General features: G+C 43.1%; 1 protein-coding gene across 6 annotated transcripts in view; it reads left to right on the forward strand.

The window, feature by feature from the left end:
- The first annotated feature begins 3,006 nt into the window (after nt 1-3,006).
- The window catches only part of LOC102946904 (fibronectin type-III domain-containing protein 3A), an 82,288-nt gene continuing 66,353 nt past the window's right edge, over nt 3,007-18,941 (forward strand). For 2 of the 6 annotated variants that reach the window (XM_043521668.1, XM_043521672.1), the window contains exon 1: nt 3,906-4,106. In XM_043521668.1, the coding sequence (XP_043377603.1) occupies nt 3,921-4,106 (186 nt within the window). In that variant the 5' untranslated portion in view covers nt 3,906-3,920. Of the gene's footprint in view, nt 3,150-3,905; nt 4,107-17,970; nt 18,050-18,941 lie in introns of those variants that run through there. The other 4 variants (XM_043521670.1, XM_043521671.1, XM_007055272.4 and 1 more) reach the window with 4 other exon arrangements.

Consider the following 18,941-nt stretch of genomic DNA (forward strand, 5'->3'; position numbering starts at 1 on the left):
GTGTCTATGATTTGGAAGTGTGAGTTGTCAAGTGGAAGTAAGTAGGAGAGAGCAAAAATCATTGCTGCAATGTTTGTGAAGTAAATGAGATGCTGAATAATTTCCTTCCAACAATGACTCTTTCAGAAGAGAGCTTGCTGTTTAGCTTTTCCTGACATGACAAGACTGGGGACAAATCGCTGGTGGTCTTCATCAGAGCTCCAACTGAATGAGGATGGGTGTGAGTATGATTAGAACATGGGTCTCGAAGTCAGAATATCTGGGTTCTATTAATAACTTCCTCACTATCTTACTGTGTGACTCGGACAAGTCATAGCACTTCCCTTTGCCTCAGTTTACCCAATTGTAAAATGAATGTAATACTAATGAGCCCTTTTATGTAATAATATTACGACTACTTATTCCTGTTAGAGAGCTTTACAATGTTAAACTCTTTTGACTTTTTTATGTGCTAATGTAACCCACATATCCACGTAAGTGGTGGAGAAGATAAAATATACTGCATCCCATCCCTGTTCATCATCTTGATCAGCTGTGACAGGCAGAAAAGAACTGGTATGTTCTCTGTCGGTCAGTGGTTAGAGTCTATAATAAGTGCCAGATTATGTATATATTTTACATCCATCTGAATTTAGGGAGTGCTGTCTGGCAGAACATCAGGCGCGTTGGGAATTTGACTATCTAACCACCTCTACCTTCTGGAATTATGTCTCTCAGGGCTTGTACACACTAGCACTTATGTCGGTATAAAGTATGTCGTTCAGAGGTGTGAAAAAGCCACCCCCATCCCCACCCGCCCAGAGCGTCATAAGTTACATCAACCTAAGTGCCAATGTGGACAGAACTATGTCAGCAGGAGAATGTCTCCTGCTGACATAGCTACTGCCCCCCACAGAAGTGGATTTATTATGCCGACGGGAGAGCTCTCTCCTGTTGGCATAGAGTGTCTGCAGTAGGGCAGCTGCAGCAGTGCAGCTGCGCCACTGTAGCAATTCTAGTGTAGACTAGCCCTTAGTGAAAGTACCTCCCAGCAAAGTATGAAATGCAATATCATAGAGTCCTAGCTCTTTTTTTCTTACAGTGTTAACTAGTCCTAATAAAAAGCTACACATCTCACAAGAGTAGTAAAGAATGAAGAGAACTGTAAATTGGCCTGCCAGGTAAGTGACAAAAAGAAAGTGTTTTCTTTCCTCAGGTGAACAAGTTGTCAAAGATAGGTGGTTAAATTACATGTTGTCGAGGCCAGCTCCAATTTTCATACTCTTCACTTTCTCCCCATTGTATTAGACAGATACTGTACTCGAGCTCCCCTGTCTTCTTAGGAACTGCAGTCTTATTCATCTGCTGCTGCTACACTACACCTACCTAAGCACATGTATAATAGAGTTCAACAGGACTACTCATGGATTCATAGTCTTTAAGGCCAGACTCCCACCTGAGTATTTGCAGAATTGGGCTTTAGACCACTATGTCCTAACAACTCCACATGGAAAGACTCGCATGGGGGGCCAATTTTAACCACATATTGGGCTCCACATGGGCATAACGGCCCACACTTGCAGAGCAGTTTGCAGAATAGTCTCTGGTGCTTCCTTTGTAAATTCTTCGGGGCTGGCACCCTGCCTTCATTTGTCTATAAAGTGCCTACTCAGGGTGACCAGGTATCTGGTTTTCAAGCAGGCATGAATCCTGGCAGCTCTGCTCAGCACTGCTGACCGGGCCATTGACTATCCGATAGGTGCTGCTGCACAGTAGGGCTGGCAGGCTCCCTGCTAGCCTCCGCGCGGTGCAGTTCCAGGAAGCAGACGGCATGTCTCACCTCCGGCTCCTACGCATAGGAGCAGCCAGGGGGCTCCGCACGCTGCCCGTGCCCCAAGCGCTGCCACCACAGCTCCCATTGGTTGGGAACCATGGCCAATGGGAGCTGTAGGGCGGCGCCTGCAGATGGGGCAGCGTGCAGAGCCACTTGACAGTGCCTCCGCGTAGGAGCCAGAGGGGGGACATGCTGCTGCTTCCAAGAGCTGCTTGAGGTAAGCGCCACCCAGAGCCTGTACCCCTGACCCTTTCCTGGGCCCCAACCCCTACAGAGCTGCTTGAGTCCCTCCCACACCCTGAACCCCTCATTTCTGGCCCCACCCCGGACCCTGCACCCCCAGCCCAGAGCCCATACCTCCTCCTACACCCCAACCCCCTGCTGCTTCCGAGAGCTGCTTGAGGTAAGCGCCACTCAGAGTCTGTACCCCTGACCCCTTCCTGGGCCCCAACCCCTGCCCCAGCCTGGAGCCCCCTCCCGCACCCTGAACCCCTCTTTTCTGGCCCCCACCCCAGACCCTGCACCCCCAGCCCAGAGCCCCCTCCTATACTCCGAACCCCTCAGTTCCACCCCCCAGCCTGGAGTCCCCTCCTGCACCCAAAACCACTCATCCCTGGCCCCACCCAGAGCCCACACCCACTCCTACACCCCCACTCCTTGAGCCATCCAGGTGAAAATGAATGAGTGAGCAAGAGTGGGGAGAGTGAGAGACAGAGGGAGGGGGCATATAGTGAGCAGGGGCAGGGCCTCAGAGGAGGGGTGGGACAGGGGGCGGGGCAAGGGTGTTCCGCTTTGTGTGAGTAGAAAGTTGGCAACCCTATGCCTACTGCACTGTGGTAGCTATACAAATAATGAACAACAATATGTCAACTGGGTCTTATTATAGACCTACATCTTCCTCTATCCTTCAGTAATCTTATTTTAGTGTTGCTTTTAGTTTTGTAATAATATGCCTCTGATTTTATAATTATGTATAATCACAGTCTCTGATTATACTTTCATCTAGCTTCCCATTATAATCTCAGGGTTTTTTTAATTATAATCTTATTTGAACTAAGGGGTCCCAGAAAGGGTACCAGAAGTTGTTCTCATTTGGAATGTCCTCCTCCCGAGTCCGTTTTGCCGGATTGAACGGCTAAAACTGGAATGCTGGTGTCATTATATTGGTTGTCGCGCCCGGCCGCCCCTCCTTCTTGTTGTCACGCCTGGAGCCGCCTGCACCCGCTGCGCATGCGCAGTGCCCGCATTCCATCATGGCGGAGCCGTCTGGCGGCGTCTGGGGCGCTTGGCAGCGCTGAGGTTGGGTAGCGGTTACGCTCGCGTCGCGCCCCGCTCGGTGAGTGGCGTTACCCCCAGCCCGCCTGCCTGCCGGAGGGACTCCCTGCCGGGCACTGCGGAACCCGGGCGGCTGGGGCAGAGCGGGCGCTCCCCGGCCGGGGCGGTGCGGTGCGTGCGGTGCCAGGAGCCCGGGGGGAGGGCGCCATGGGGCCTGCTGGCGAGGGGGTGTGCGAGGGGGGTGGGGCGCTTACTGGGAAGCTCGTGGGGTGCAGGGGGCGCAACGCGGGAGGTGGGGGCAGGGGGCGCTCCGTGGGGGAATGGGGGCAGAAGGGTGCGGGGAGGGCAGAAGAGGGATGGGGGGCAGGGAGCGCACCGTGGGGGACAGAAGGGTGCAGAGGGCACCGGGAGAGGGGGGCAGGGTGTTGACCGTGGGAGGTGGGGGGCAGGCTGGTAGGGAGCGCACGTTGGGGAGCGGTTACTGACATTTCTCTCCTGTTGCGGATATCTGTCTCCTCCCCCTTTTCCGTGGGGCAGGCAGATGGGGTGCTGGACTGAGGCTATAGTGCGGTCCCCCCTTTTGAGAAGGGGGTTTACTCCCACGAGCCCGCCCCCATCTCCTCCCCAATGTGTCCCATACGGAGCCAGCTGGAACATAGCCAGCCTTCCTGTTGCCTCCCCTTTGAGCTATCTCCAGCGAGTCCCCCATATTTCTCCCCTGCTACTTTCCGTTTATTTATGTGGGGGGGAGGGGGTCAGGGTCTGGAGTCCCTCTCTTTCCTCATCTCTTCCCCATCCCCCCCTCCCCGGCAGCCGGCGTTGCTGCCTGCAAATGCCACGTCGCCTTCTACTTGTTCCCTTTGACTGGAGTGATCAGCAAATAGAGACTGAACACCTCCCTCAACCTCTCTCCTCTGGGTGGGAGGTGGGCAGGTCGGTCCTGCCATCTGATCTATGGCTAGTAGCGACCGTGTTTTACCCCTGCCCTGTACCCCTCCAGCTAGGGGCAGCCGTGAAGGTGGGTATCCTACTGTGGCTACTTTCCAATGTGATCCTATTATTGGCGTTTAACAAAAGGCCATTGCTGTTACTTTAGTGTGTAGTGCTGGTGCTTGGGATTGGGGGCCTGCAGGGACCCCTGTCCCACAGTATGCAAACTTTCCTTCCTAACCTTTTGCAGCAGGCACTTTATGAAGTGAGTATAGCTATAATCTTTTCAGCTGATCCTGGGTGATACATAGCTGGCAGGTGTATTTAGCTCAAACTCAGAATTTATTTCCTGTTTATAACTATTCTTTCTCTGGTAGCTGACTTCTTATTCCTGGATGATTTTAAAACTAAAGATAGGTTCATCTTTTGTTTTTAAGCTTGCTGTTGAGACTCCTATCTCTGAATGATGGAAACATTATGTGAAGTCAGTGTATGTTGTATTTTTTAAAAGAACTAGAATTTTTCAATTTCCAGCCAGTTTCTTTGTGTTTTAAAATCCTTTTCTTTCTATGGCATTTAGATTTTGCTTATATCAGAAATCATTGCAAGCTTTGCCCAAAGCCTAAGTATTAACATTGACACAGAAAATAATGAAATTTGCAGTAGAACTACAAGGTCGTGTATATCTTAGGTATTTATATAAGTCTGCAATATCAGAGTGCCTCACAATCTTTTAATGTATTTGTCCATGCAACACTCTGTGAGGTAGGGAAGTGCCTTTATCCCTATTTTACAGATGTGGGGGGCATGAGGCACACAGATATTGGCCCAAGATCATGCATTATGTCTGTGGTGGAGCATGGAATTGAATCTAGGTTTCCTGAGTTCCAGAGTAGTGCCCTAATCATTGGACCATCCTTTCTGTATTTTAAACCAATAAAATATCTTTGGATTTATGTACTAAAATTGACAAAATAGTAGTAGTTTATATGCTGTCCAGTGTCTTTATCAGAAAAAAAAAATTCCCTATCCCTGCCTTCCAAACGCCTCAAGTAAAAGGCAGAAAGGGCATGTTGGAAAAGGGATAAATATGAATAACAGGAAAAATGGTTGTATTTCTTGAGACCTAAAATTATAATGTATGAATTTTTGTGCCTGTTGGAAAAATAGCTAGCTGGTATGCTCTCTTCCCTTCCAAGACTTTGCCTCACTGTATCCCAAGTCTTGCAGTCTGTGGGTCATTGCATTGTGATCTCTTGTCATTAAATTGGGTTAAATTAGTCTGATATTTCATAATGCAGAGTTGAAAGGTCTCCCACCAGTTTCGTCCTTCCAATAGGGTAGGGGAAAGTGTAGTGAACATTTTCCCTTGTATTTTAACCTGTAACTTTTAATTACAAGATTCTGTGAAAAGATCCCTTGTATAGACCATCTTAAAGTTTCTTGGAACAAGCTATTACAAGTAGATCACTCGTAGGTTCAGGATTGTTGCAACAAGATTTTCTTTTCCAAAATCTTGGCCTGGGCTGCAGTTAGGCTGCATCTTGGCAATGAATCTGAATAATTATAACTTTTAGTATATCTGTAGATATTACGCGTATTTCAAAGTAGTTTTCATCTTTAAAGTAATATTAAAATAGCTTATTTCTTGTCATGCCCAGCAATTAATTGTACTAAAGCATTATACCTAACAGTATTTTCAAAGAACTGACTGTTGGAATTACTTGGAACAGTAACTCAATGTGTACACTTTTAGAGAGAATAAAGATAACTCTGTCTACACAAATGTGTTTCCTGCCGCAGTCCTTGATCACGCACTATGTCCTTCTTGAGGTTAAGTTGAAACCAACTTTGCAACAAAGTCAAGCAGAATATTTTGGTAGGACATTTTAAAGTGGTTTGGGTTTTTTGTTGTTTTTTTGGAGGGGGTAACATTTTGTATTCTGTTGACTGTGTGTGGGTCTGTCAATATTAATACCACTCTTTTTTATTTATTTTTTGGAAAAGTTTTGATGAGACCTTTAAAACCCAAATCCTGTCTGCACTGTGTAGACAGTAAAAATTCCAGTGCACTTTTCATAAGAGAGTTTGTCCTGTTGGCCTTGGCAATGCTTCCCCCCCCCCCCCCCCCAACTGGCAAACTCCCACCAATTTTGTACAGTCACTGCATTTCAGTTGTACTGTGTGTTCCTATAGTATATGGTTGTCTGTATACACATTGCTTGAAAAATATTTTGGAATTCTTCTGGATAAAGTATTGTATCTAAACAAAAATATGCATTTGTTTTAAGTTCAGAAAACTGGAACTCTAACTCTAACACAACCATTATTTAGTGACCCTGTGATTCAGGAACTTTGAAAACTTAGTCAGCTACAAAAAATACATTTGGAATGAAAAGTTCTGGGGATACTTTTCTGTGCCATAAATACTTAATTCCACATAATTAAGGGAGACTTAAAAATATGCCTCTGAAAGGAGGTGTGTGTCCTCATATTAATAAGGTTTTGATGTAGTCTTAGAGACTTCAGAAGGGAATCTTTATTTTAATTACAAGTCAACTTATCGCTAAATTTCAAATGATTATGAATAAGAATACCAGGTCTCTGAATCAAATTATTGCTACTAGAAAATGTAATTGATGCAAAATTCCAAGTCCTGTTAATACCAGCAAAATAACTTCAGATTTTTCCTTTCACCTGCTTTCTAGTGTGCAATATAAGGCAAATTCTGATTAAGTTTGCCCAGGTCAAGATGGTTAGTTTTCAGCTGTTATCTTTACTGGAAGCCAGATCTTAACTGAAAAGTTTTGGATTCCTGAGTGAGGCGCACACACTGAACTCTTTATTACATTCTTGAAGAGCTTATTGTAAAAGCAGCGATAATTTATTCTTTCAGTGGTGCTAACACAATCCTTTCTGTGTATCGACCAGCATAGACAGACCACTGGCTCAGAGCCCTTAGTCTATTTCCAGTCTTAATGTAAATCTACTATTGTTCTGTCTCTCTTGATTGATATGGAAACTGCCTCAGTTTTCTGAGAATTCATTTTTTTCAATATTAGATCTGGATCTTAATCAGTATATCTGACTAAAATTGACTTTCTTTAGAAGATCATATTAGTAATCCAGCATTTGCAAAGACCTTGAAGTGCTTCGGCCCTCATTATATACATAAAGGCAAGGAAGTTTTAATCTTTTAACATACACACTCTTTGGAGGTTGGAACTTGGTGCGAGGTCCATCACTTTATATTATTCCAAGTAAGAAGCAGTTTCTTGTTTTGTAGACTAACCTGCGTTAGATAGTTTTAAATTTAAAATGACTTGGTTAGACTTTATTAGATACTTCTGAAAGGGCACTGTCAACTTTGGTATAGTACTTAATTTTTGTTCTGTTTTTCTTAACAACTGTATCCATTGACATTTGTTAAATACTCTTCCCCTATCTTGAATGTAACATGTCTGCTTTTAAAAGCTTCAATGAATGTAGTACCTTCTACTGGAGAGCTTTTAGTAGAGCAATTTTTGTAGTTATATTTTAGTTTGTAGCTATTGAGCTAGCACAAAGAATACATTTTCGAGGCCACACGAGTAGAGAAATGGTTGATTTTTCTTTACATTCCCTATCAGGTAAAATATTTTCAAGGTAATTCAAATTTGAAGAAATTTGCCTAACTTTATCAATTGATTTTTAATCTCTTCCAGTTTTTTAATAATCGGACAGCATCTTTAATGACTGGGGCCTTAATTTCCAAAGAATACATTATGCACTAGAACATCTTAATTACTTGGAAGTTATTTTTTAATACTTACATAATACTGAAACTCTATTAGCTTCATAATTGAGCTCTTAACATGGACACTATGCTATTACATGTATGGGGGGTGTGTGTGTGTGTATATATATATGTGTGTGTGTATGTGTGTATATGTATATATATATATATATATATAATACACAAGGTTGTACTGTGTCATTCTGTAACACCAAATATGACTTATACTCCCGAGGGAAGTCTGTGCCAAAAGATTAAAAATTCTGTGCACAATATTTTAAAATTCTGCATATTTTATGTCAAAATAACAGGATATAATCATGCCATTTTCAGTTATTTTGATAATTTATTTCAAAATACCTGTCAGCAAGTGTACATGTAACAAATACAGATAACAAAAAAGTTTCGTGAAATGTGGTTTGACAAATAGATTCCTTACTAGGCGTATTAGTACATCTATATGGCTCCACAGAGCACATGGCAATATTCATATTTCCATTATATCAAGCACAAAAAACTTTAAGGGTGTGTCTACACAGGAAATAAAATAATGTGTCTGGCCTGTGCTAGCTGACTCGGGGCTCAAGATGCGGGGTTGTTTCATTGCTGTGCAGACATCTGGACTCGGACTAGAGACGGAGCTTTGGGACCTTCCCACTCTGCAGGGCCCTAGAGCCTGAGCTCCAGCCCATCACAGTACAGTCTGGGTTCAGCTGGTTGGGGCTTGGTGAGGTGGGGGGTTTGACTGCAAGGGTAAAGGTCCAGATGTAGGGGGGTGGGAGTTGATGGGGAGGGGAAGGTCTGGATGTATGGAGATTGGGCAGATGCAGGAACAGCTCCCCACACAGTGATTCCCTCCTCCCGTGGCTGGGGAGTGAGCGTGGCAGAGTGGGATGTGTGTGTATTTGGTGCTTTCTGCCGCCAAGGGAGGTTCCAGGGGGTGGGTTTGATCCACCCCGGGGAAGAGGAAGCCCCCCCCCCCCCCCCCCAGCCAGCCAGGACTAGCAGCTGGAGCCTGGTGCAGGGTAGGAACCACCAGGTGGGCCATGCCCTGCCATTCCACAGCTCCAAGTGCAACTCAATAGCGAGCAAGAGGGACAATGTTTCGCACACATGTCCAGCCCCGCCCCCCGAGGAGGTGATTTATGTCTCCCTCGGCTGCTCTTGACGTGCCTGCTCAGGACTGCTGCCCAGAATGGGTGTTTAAATCAGTTATTCTGCAGGGAAAGAGTAAAATCTGAGGGGGACATTCATTCTGCGCTTGTGCAGTGGTGCAAAATTCCCCCAAGAGTAAACTTAAGAGTGCCTGGGTAATGAGCATCATACACAATTTGGCTGGCCTTGGAATTTATTTGCTGGTCTTAATGGAGTTGATCATTGGGTGCTCTGTGATGCCTTTCACCTGTTCTACTAAATGTGTGCAACGTTTCATGTCCTTTTTTGATGTCGGGAAGTCTTCAGAGAAAAGAGGGCTACTTTCATCTTAATTTTACGTAAGGAAAACCTGAAGTACGTTATAGTTGTGAGTTGCCCAGTTGAGCTTGCACTGTTAAAATCAATAGGCACAAGACCAAGTCAACGGTGAATTAATGGTAATCAGAAACAGAACCCTCCTAGTCATATGCCCTGTTCTGTTCTGTGAATCTTAGTCTTCCTGATCATATGGAGCTGACAGTTTTCTTTTTCAAGTTGTTTAGTAGCATTTTAAAGTGAAAGAATGTAAATGAGTGTCAAAATTTTTAAATTTGGGACTTGAATATTTCTTATTTGGAAGAAACTTGGATGAGTTATGATCCAGTGAGTATATAGAAAAAAACTAAACGCTGATAAATGGAGAAGATGAAAGAAAAGGGCATTAAATGTTTCTACGTAAACATTGATTCAATAGTTAATAAGTTTAGAAACTGTTTTAATAGACTTTTTTCAATCAGCATTGTGACTGACAGAATAGATATCAACGGTTTAATTAGGAGCAGTGTGGACGTACCTTGTTTATGTTGGCAATAGGTTCACACACTTTCTTTGCTACCTGGTGTTATCTTACTGGAGACTTGCATAGGTGGCATTTGGATACAAAAAACAAGTTAATATACAGCAAAATCTATTTACCTGCCTAAAGCAGAATATGTGCTGACACACAACAAGGAAATATTTAGTCCTAATCAGTAATAATATATTGATCAAATAACTAACTAACTAGATGACATTTCAGATTAAAAAAACCCCCAATATATTTCTAAATAGCTTTGAGATTGAAGGTTCCGAGCAGGTTTAAAAATAAAGATGAATCTGCGTAAACTGAATTCTGTTTTATGTCCAGTTTTTCTACCTACAGCAGGGTTTCTTTATTAAAACAGTCCAAACAATGAAAAGCTAAAGATTCTCATGGATTGCTTTCTCTCTTATTTATAACTCCATAAGATCCCTGAAGAAATTATAATAATTGTTTCATGAAAAATCTATAGTATTGGAAAAGTATTTAGAGATTTTTCTGTCTTTTAATTTTAATTTGAGATGAGGATAAGCTGCTTGGGCCACAGTTTGGGAACCAGTGAGCTAGAGTAAATTTTTTTTTTTTAATGGGTGGAAAATAAGTGACTGCAGCATAAAACGTTTTTGTGAAATGCAAAAGAGCTTTCTGATGTATAGATATACATGTGTAATTTCTTAACTCTTCCTGGAAAGTTGAAAGGAGTATGTCTTGAATCTGTCATCTAATGTTTGCTGTGGGGTCTGAATCTAATTAACTGTTCTAATAATTATAAGCACAGAAATGGATAATGATGGGAGAAGAAGACACTTGTAAAAGTGCTATACAAATTAACGTCCACCAAAAAGCCATAGACTTATATGCCCTTATGTATCACCACTTGTAAACACTGTACTCTTTGATATGTTTTCAAGCACTTCTATTTGATATATAGTGTTGGCTGCAAACAGCATTCAGTGATGCATTTTATTCTCTTGGCTAGTACAATTGTACGATTTCCCTCCTCTCCCCAGCTCCAGACACACACTTTTTTTTTCTTGCATGCAATGAACTTGCATCTTTCCATAACGTATCACAGCTACTACATGCTGTTTGTTAAAGTGAAATACCAGCAAACAAAGTTGCTATTGTGATAGTCAAATTATGGTAGTCTTTTTGTTTCATTTTAAGTTCTTGATACATGTTTGTGTTTTTGCTGAGTGAGTAGTATTTCTTGATACTTGTAGGTTTCAGAGTAACAGCCGTGTTAGTCAGTATTTGCAAAAAGAAAAGGAGTACTTGTGACACCTTAGAGACTAACCAATTTATTTGAGCATAAGCTTTCATGAGCTACAACATCCGATGAAGTGAGCTGTAGCTCACAAAAGCTTATGCTCCAATAAATTGGTTAGTCTCTAAGGTGCCACAAGTACTCCTTTTCTTTTTGATACTTGTAGAATGGCTACACATCAAAGCCACATGTCATACTTTGTGACATGCCATTTTGATCTTTGTAAAGGGCTGCTACTCTGGGAAGATTCAAATGAGCAATCAGTATAATTTGTTTCATTACCTTCCAAAGCAGTAGATGGAACTGGAGAGAGAACACAAGTTGGCTCATGGAGGAAGAGAGTGGTAGGTTGCAGGAAAACTGGAAGATAAATAAAAAGCAAACATCTGGGAAGGGGTACTTCTGTTATGGAGAATAGTTAACTTCTCCCATCAAATGAATAGGTGGTTGTATAGGTAGAGGGCCATCTTGAAACACCCACAAAAGAGATTTTTATATGCTAAGAACTCTTTGGTAGCTATGCCTTGGTATACTGTCCTTGGACTAGGTAGTTATTACTTTGTCAGGTGAAAGACATTTGTTAAACCAGATGTTAAGCTGACTGTTATAAATAAAGTAACACAATGATTATACATATCTACTGCTATTTAATGCCCTACAGCAAATATCTTCAACACTGATAGCTCTATAAAAGGGGTTGGTTTATTTGGCTCTGCCTTGTGGAGGTTTAAGCGAAGTCAGCTACTTGCTTAATCTGTACTGTAAATGTGTTGCTCTAATTAGGATTACTGAAGGACTGAACAGGAATCAGGTAGCATTTAATATTTACAAAGACTTAAGCTATAAAGGTTGTGGTTTTTTGTTTGTTTTACCACCCAGAGATTCTAAATATTAAGTAGAGTGGATAAAAAAAAGTACAAAAGTGTGTGTTCAAATCTATTTATTTATGTTACTAATTCTTTCTTTTCTTCCCATTGATAGTCTTAAATTGTTGTACACTGATATTGTTATCTAAAAGGTTTCTCCAGCCATGGAAATTGTTAAAAAATGGAACATCTATGAAAATGAACTTTCTGGTGTGTGTACAGCAACAAATAGTAATACTTTTGCTATCTGAGGCATAGGTATCTTAAAATACAAGATTTAAGATTTTATATAACTAACCTATTAAACATTAGGTTTGAACCGCAGCAACCCCAATTTTTCTGCGCAACACTCTCAATTCCTAGCACTCAATCTTTACCAAAGTGGAAAGAAAAACAAACAAAAATCAGTCATTGTTAAGGATAAGATTTTGTCATGAAGGTCACAGAAGTCATGGATTCCCTGACTTTGAGACCTCCATGACATGTTCAGCTGGGACTGGAGCTGTCAGCCAGCGGGAGCCCAAGAGCTCCGAGCTACTGGCCCCGGGGCTCTCAGCCAATGTGGGCGGCAGGGGCCCTGGAGCTGTCATCCATTGTGTCAGCCTCCCCTACCCCACCCTCAGCAGGACTCTGGCTCTCAGTCCCCCCACCACACCACCCCCACGGGGCTCAGGCTTCTCCTCCCTCCTCCTCCTCCTCCTCCTCCTCTTCCCCCTCGCCCCCCCTTCCCCGTTATCTTTTAGTAAGAGTACACAAGCAGGTTGCAGGCTTCTGTGAATTTTTGTTTATTGCCCAGCAAGTCAGTCTAAGGCTTGCTCTTTACACCAGTGGTTCCCAAATTTGTTCCACCGCTTGTGCAGGGAAAGCCCCTAGCGGGCCAGGCCAGTTTATTTACCTGCCATGTCCGCGGGTTCGGCCGATCGCGGCTCCCAGTGGCTGCGGTTCGCTGCTCCAGAACAATGGGAGCTGCTGGAAGTGGTGTGGGCCGAGGGATGTACTGGCCGCCGCTTCCGGCAACTCCCATTGGCCTGGAGCAGTGAACCGCGGCCACTGGAAGCCGTGATTGGCCAAACCTGTGGACATGGCAGGTAAACAAACAGGCCCGGCTCGCCAGGGGCTTTCTCCGCACAAGCAGCGGAACAAATTTGGGAACCACTGGTGTAAAGAGCAAGCCTTAGACTGACTTGCTGGGCAATCAAACTGGGACATGATAGTTTAAATATCCTTTGGAGGTTTAGTAAAAAGGTGTGTTTTTGTTTTTTCCTTGCTTTGGTGTAGCAGGGCAGTAAACACTAAGATTTCTCTTAATTTGTACCAAGGCCTGTAATTTTTTTTATTTTGAAGCATGAAACTAAAGCAAATCATGCTTTGTAAATGAGTTCTTACATTGGAAAAGTTTGTATCTGAATCATAAATTGACATTGTAGACCAAGCACATTTCTGATTCCCATAAGCAGACTGACTCAGAGCTAGCGGAAAACAACTTTTGCTTTTTTAGTGCAGATGGAGGCCTGAAAACAAACTCCTGATTGTATTAAAGCTGTGAAGCCCTGTATTTACTGCTGTTTTGTTGGGTTGGAAAAGAAGTGACTGGTCTCACCAGTTTCTTAATAGAGAACCTTTCCTGGGATATGATATTTTTTAATGATCTGTATGTTTCATTGTTCCCTATTAGACTGCTGCTTCTCTTTGTTCACTTTTTATTGAGTTTACATATTTGACAGTTTCATCTGAAAGCATTTTCAAAAGTTTTTTGTCCTATAACTTTTTAATCCTCAAATACTCAACCCAAATTAATATCCTCCATAAGGTAAAGTAGACTTAAATCAGCCACTTTGTGGACTTGAATTTGGTACCTTGCCACTTGGGTCTTCAAATTAGCCACTCATTAGTGCAGAAGAAACCCTCAGAAGCACTTCCATGTCTTTTCTGTACAATGGGTTAGTCTGAATAGACGTACTCATTACCTTGAGACTGTTTCCAGGCTTAATAAGCAATATATTGGGTTGTTTAGTTTCAGACAAAAGGCTACCTCTTCCCCAGGTACTAAAGAAAGAGCTGGTAGCTCGCTGAGTGAGATCTCATAAGGGATCAGCATTCATCCAAACATTTTGCTTTTGCTGCAGAAACCTGTAGCCTCTGGAAGAGGTTAAAAACCTGCTGCTTTTTTGGTGACTGAATAGGGTCTGACGTGTTGCTGCTGCTGTTTGTTTTGGGGTAGGAGTCATGGACTGGGATCCTCTTGTGCTAAGCACTGTAGAAACACATGACAAAAAGACTGTCCTTGCCCCAAAGAGCTTACAGTCTGATCTTGTCTGTCTAGAGTTTCTTTAATTTTAGGTGCAAAGCATTCAGCCTAACAGTTTTCTAAGTGTTATCAGCCAATGCTGTGTTTATGGTTTCAGCTGTTGTGGAAGTCTTTTACAGACATTTTCAGTCTTTGTTCCCTGTTTTCTGGGTTCTTCATTCTCACTTTCTGTCTCTAGCAATGGCTCTGCCTTTGCGACGTAAATCTGTAGTTTTCTAGCCCAAGTCGTTCATTTGCTTATCTTTGGACGGTTTTGTCTGTTTTTCCTGCAATTCTTAAGGCCATTTTTTCAGATTTAGATATGAGATATATATGTAGGATTTCGAAGTACAGTGTTAACATACAAATAAAATGGATTCCTTCAGGCCCTAAACATCCAGAGCAATGCTTTGAGATGTAATTAGCCTATTTTCACATAAGAAATTACCTTTAATTGTGTTAAATAAGTTTAATGTACTAAGTGTTAAAGAATTCATGCTTTATACCTTCAGGACAGCATTAACTGAACAAGTTAGCTGATGCCAAACACTGTGTATTCCCAGCAAGTGGAAAGAAACAGACTGTTGTGCACTCATCTGTTTAAACACGCGCACAAACCAACAAAAAACACCTGTAGGTGGAAAACATCTTAATCCCATTGCTCCTTGTAGTTGGAGAATTAAACACTCTAAGAGCCCAATTCTGCAAGGAGTAGAGTATCCTTAATTCCTGTTGACCTAAGTGGGAATAGCGCATTTCAGAAGCCACTTGGCTCCTTCATAGTATTGTGCTCTAAGGATGGGCTCCACAAAGGTACTTAAGCACCTAAATCCCATTTTCAGATACCACTACGATCCACAAAACTCCCTCTAAAGTCTCTTGGTGCCTAGTTTTTTTCCTCTGGGCATCCATGCTGCAGTCAGGGGTGAAAGTAAGTCTAGGGACTTACCGGTACAGGGCTGGGCTGGGGCTGGCTTTGGGCCCTGGAAGGGGCGGGGCCTCGAGCAGAAGGGGCGGGGCTGTGGGAGGTCAGAGCCAGCCCCGCCCCACCCTGTACCGGCAAGTGCCTCCTTCCCCCTCCCTGGGGTAACAGCAGCAGGCGGGGGCTCTGGCAGCGGTTTAAAGGGCCCTGGGCGGTAGTGACGGCCGAGCCCTGGGCCCTTTAAATCATCCCCAGAGCCCCGCCGCCATTTCCCCAAGGCTTCAGCCACCGCTACCACCCCAGGCCCTTTAAATCGTCCCTGGAGCCTGCCGGAGCCCTGGGGAAGCAGCGGCGGGGCTCCGGGGACGATTTAAAAGGCCCAGGGAGCCGCTGCTGGGAGCCACAGACCCTTTAATTTGCGCCTGGGGAAGCCGATCCACCCAGGTACGGCACCCCGGCTCTTGGCAGTACACCGTACCGGGGCGTACCGGCTTACTTTCACCTCTGGCTGCAGTCTCACTATAGGTGCCCAGGTGCCTATAGTCCTGCCTAAACCCCAGAGCGATTCATAAGCTGGGAAAGACAGGCATTTGGCTGCCCAAGTCTTGTGCAGGGGCCTGATCTGGTAGGCAGCCTCAGAGCATGCCTAGCAGATGGGACCCCTCAGACAAAGTCATACAAAACAGGTGGAGGCGGGGGACAGAGGAGGAGCTCCCATATAATGTTTAGCCTAGTGGATAAGGTTCCCACCTAGGATGTGGGAGACTCCTAGTTCAAGTTTCTTCTCCTGAGAGGGAGAAGGGATTTGAACAGGGATCTGCCATCTCTCAGATAAGTGCTCTAACCAGTAAACTATAGTCATTCTAACTCTTTCTCTGGCCCAAATAATACTTAAGTATTCCATTGTTTAATAAAGTGGAACAACTTCAATAGAAGAGAGTGACCTCAGAGAAGGCACATCAGAATGCTCCATAGTCTAATGCAGTGGTTCCCAAACTTGTTCCGTCGCTTGTGCGGGGAAAGCCCCTGGTGGGCTGGGCCGGTTTGTTTACCTGCTGCGTCCGCAGGTTTGGCCGATCGTGGCTCCCAGTGGCCGCGGTTCGCTGCTCCAGGGCAATGGGAGTTGCCGGAAGCAGCGCAGGACGAGGGATGTACTGGCCGCCGCTTCCAGTTAGGAAGTTAGGTGCATGCCCAAATGGCAATATAATAGATGTTTGTATTGTATAAGTTGTATATATGAGCCTGATACTAAGTAAATAACCGTTTAGTTAAAATATACAGGGGTGATCCTTGATGTGGCAAAGGTATGGTCAGTCAACTGACCACCTAAATCTAACTTAAAAAAAAAATCTAATAAGCTTTCAGCATCATCTTGCATCCGTGCCTCAGTTTCCCCATCTGATGGTGGTACTTCTATTGTAAATCACTTTGAGATCTACTGGTCAAAAGCAATATTATCTAGCTCTTATTTACTTAATCCCTGCAGAGGTTTATAAATTGCTTCAGTAAAAGGATTACGCTTTGAATCCATATGATTGCAAATGAATTTCCTTGGATTGGAGCTCTCAAAAAATGTCCAGGACATATTATAAATGCAAGGGAGTCTTCCTAGTACCAAAGCCATTGCTGATATTGTTTCTCTGGTCCTGTCTACACTATAGGGAAATCAAGTTAACGAAAACAGCTTTTAAACATAGTTCTTTCCAGAAAGGTGCCAACACAACTTTTATGCTGGTACAAAGTCTGGAACGTGGCCCGTGAAAGGATTTGTTATAAAATCCTTCTTTCTGTATATTACCTGGGGAAACTGTTTTTGGAAGAACCGTTAAAAAGCAACAACAAAAGTTTCTCTGTGCTGTTGTGGTTTTCTGCATCTCCAGGTACTCTGCCATTTGTTTAAAAGCCTCCAACAAAAGAATGTTCATAATTGCTATCTTGGATATGCTTCTGAGCAGTAGCGCTTCCTATATGACTGCAGGAGCAGTAAAACTCTTAAACTATGGCCAGCATGTGTTTCATATAGTTTCTGGTACTGTCATATGGAAAGTAATTCTGCACAGGAGCATCTTGCAGGTAGCACTAACATAAATCACTGTGGCATTCTGCTGCTTATTTGGGTATTAAAGGAGGATGAGAACAAGTTAAACAGCAGGGTTCTTGCGAGAATGTACTTAATATAATAAAGCTGTGTAGTCTCTTTTGTAAAGAATCTTCTGTTCTGTCTCTGGGGTTAACTTTATCCTTTTTTCCTAACACTGAGGTCTCCCAGCCTGAGAACACAGGCCTAAATTATACAGTATTTTTCCCAGTTCTAAGTACAGAAAATGTTTGACTGCACCTACTTGTTGGGTAAGCCCTAAAGAATATTTTCTGTGTCTGTCAATTCAACTTGTGGTGGCTTTTTGGCTAGAAGCCAAACTTTATACAAGACAGGGTGTAGAAAAATTCACTTGAGTATCATTCTGGATTATTTCCAAAGATGTAGTAAAAACATAAGAGCATTGAACAAATTAGTGTTATGGAGAGGTGGTGGTCTCTTCAGAACTAAAATTGTAACTAAGCTTCTGTTAAAACCTTGATTTTTAACACCCTCTCTAATTTTGCCATAAATAAACCAGTCTGCCTAAAACTTCTCATGTGTGGTCCTGTGGCACAGGAGAAATATTTTAAGATTGGAGTGATACAACAGAGTGTCTGAGATCTGACTGATGATGAAAAACTGGGAATGTATTGCAGTTTGTGAAACGTTTCCTATCTCAAAATAGCCAGCTCTGTAGTAACTCCGAATTTCTTCTTTTGTTCTCACTGAAGACTGATTTTTGCCTTTTTTTTTCTCTCTAAGTTTGGAGTTGTGCCATGGCTTGGGCAGGTGTAGGGTGTTTGAACCTGTAAACTCCAGAGGTCATAAACTCTACTGGCAGGTAATACTAGATTTAAGATGTTCAGAAGTCAGGACGCCTCAGTAGGAATTGGCAGGGTGTCCTGTAGAGTCCCAAAGCAAGTCAGGAAACCCCAGCTTTTTGTCTGCCTCAAATGTAGCAATTTCATCTACATAAAATTTTCACACGTCAAAGTTTATAAGAAGCTTTTTTCCAAAAAATAAAAAGCTCTAACAATCTTTAAATTCGTTCTAATATACATGATAATTATTGGGAACAGAGGAATCACGTTGGAAAATCAGAAATATAAAATATTGTACACCAAAAAATCAGAAATATCTAGAAAATCTGGAAGTATTTGAGGTACCAATACCAGGTATCTCTGACCCCTTAGCAAATTTGGCCTTTTGATTTTTTTCAGCCAGATTCCAGCTACCGAAGATAAACTCTACGTATCTACATGAAAATTGTGGTTTCCCTGCTTTTAATTAAGGACTGCAGACGTTATTTTCCTCACCTCTGTTGCAGCCCACAGACCGCATCCTGCTTATTCCCATCCACACATGATCCATGCAAGACCCAGTCCGTGTCCCCCACTACTCAAGGAGCTAGATACTTCATTTAGCCTCCCAATAGGTTAGAGTCGCCACATTACAAATACAGACTGGAGTTTAAACTTTCTCACAGCTATCTGGATGTAAAAGTGACAGATTTTCTTTCTTTCCTTCTCACCATAACTTTACTCAAGACAAAGCAGAGGTAAATACCATATTATCATTATTTAAATCAAGATCTGATGTCTGTGTAAAAGCTAGGTTCTTGTTCCACCTGAAGTTAAGGGGTTGGTGAAAGAATTGCTGGATGAAATTCTAAGGCCTTTGTTACTCGAGATCAAACTAGATGATCATAATGGCCTCATCTAGCTTTAATCTAT

The sequence above is a fragment of the Chelonia mydas genome, chromosome 9, assembly GCF_015237465.2.
Source record: "Chelonia mydas isolate rCheMyd1 chromosome 9, rCheMyd1.pri.v2, whole genome shotgun sequence".
NCBI lineage: Eukaryota > Metazoa > Chordata > Testudines > Cheloniidae > Chelonia > Chelonia mydas.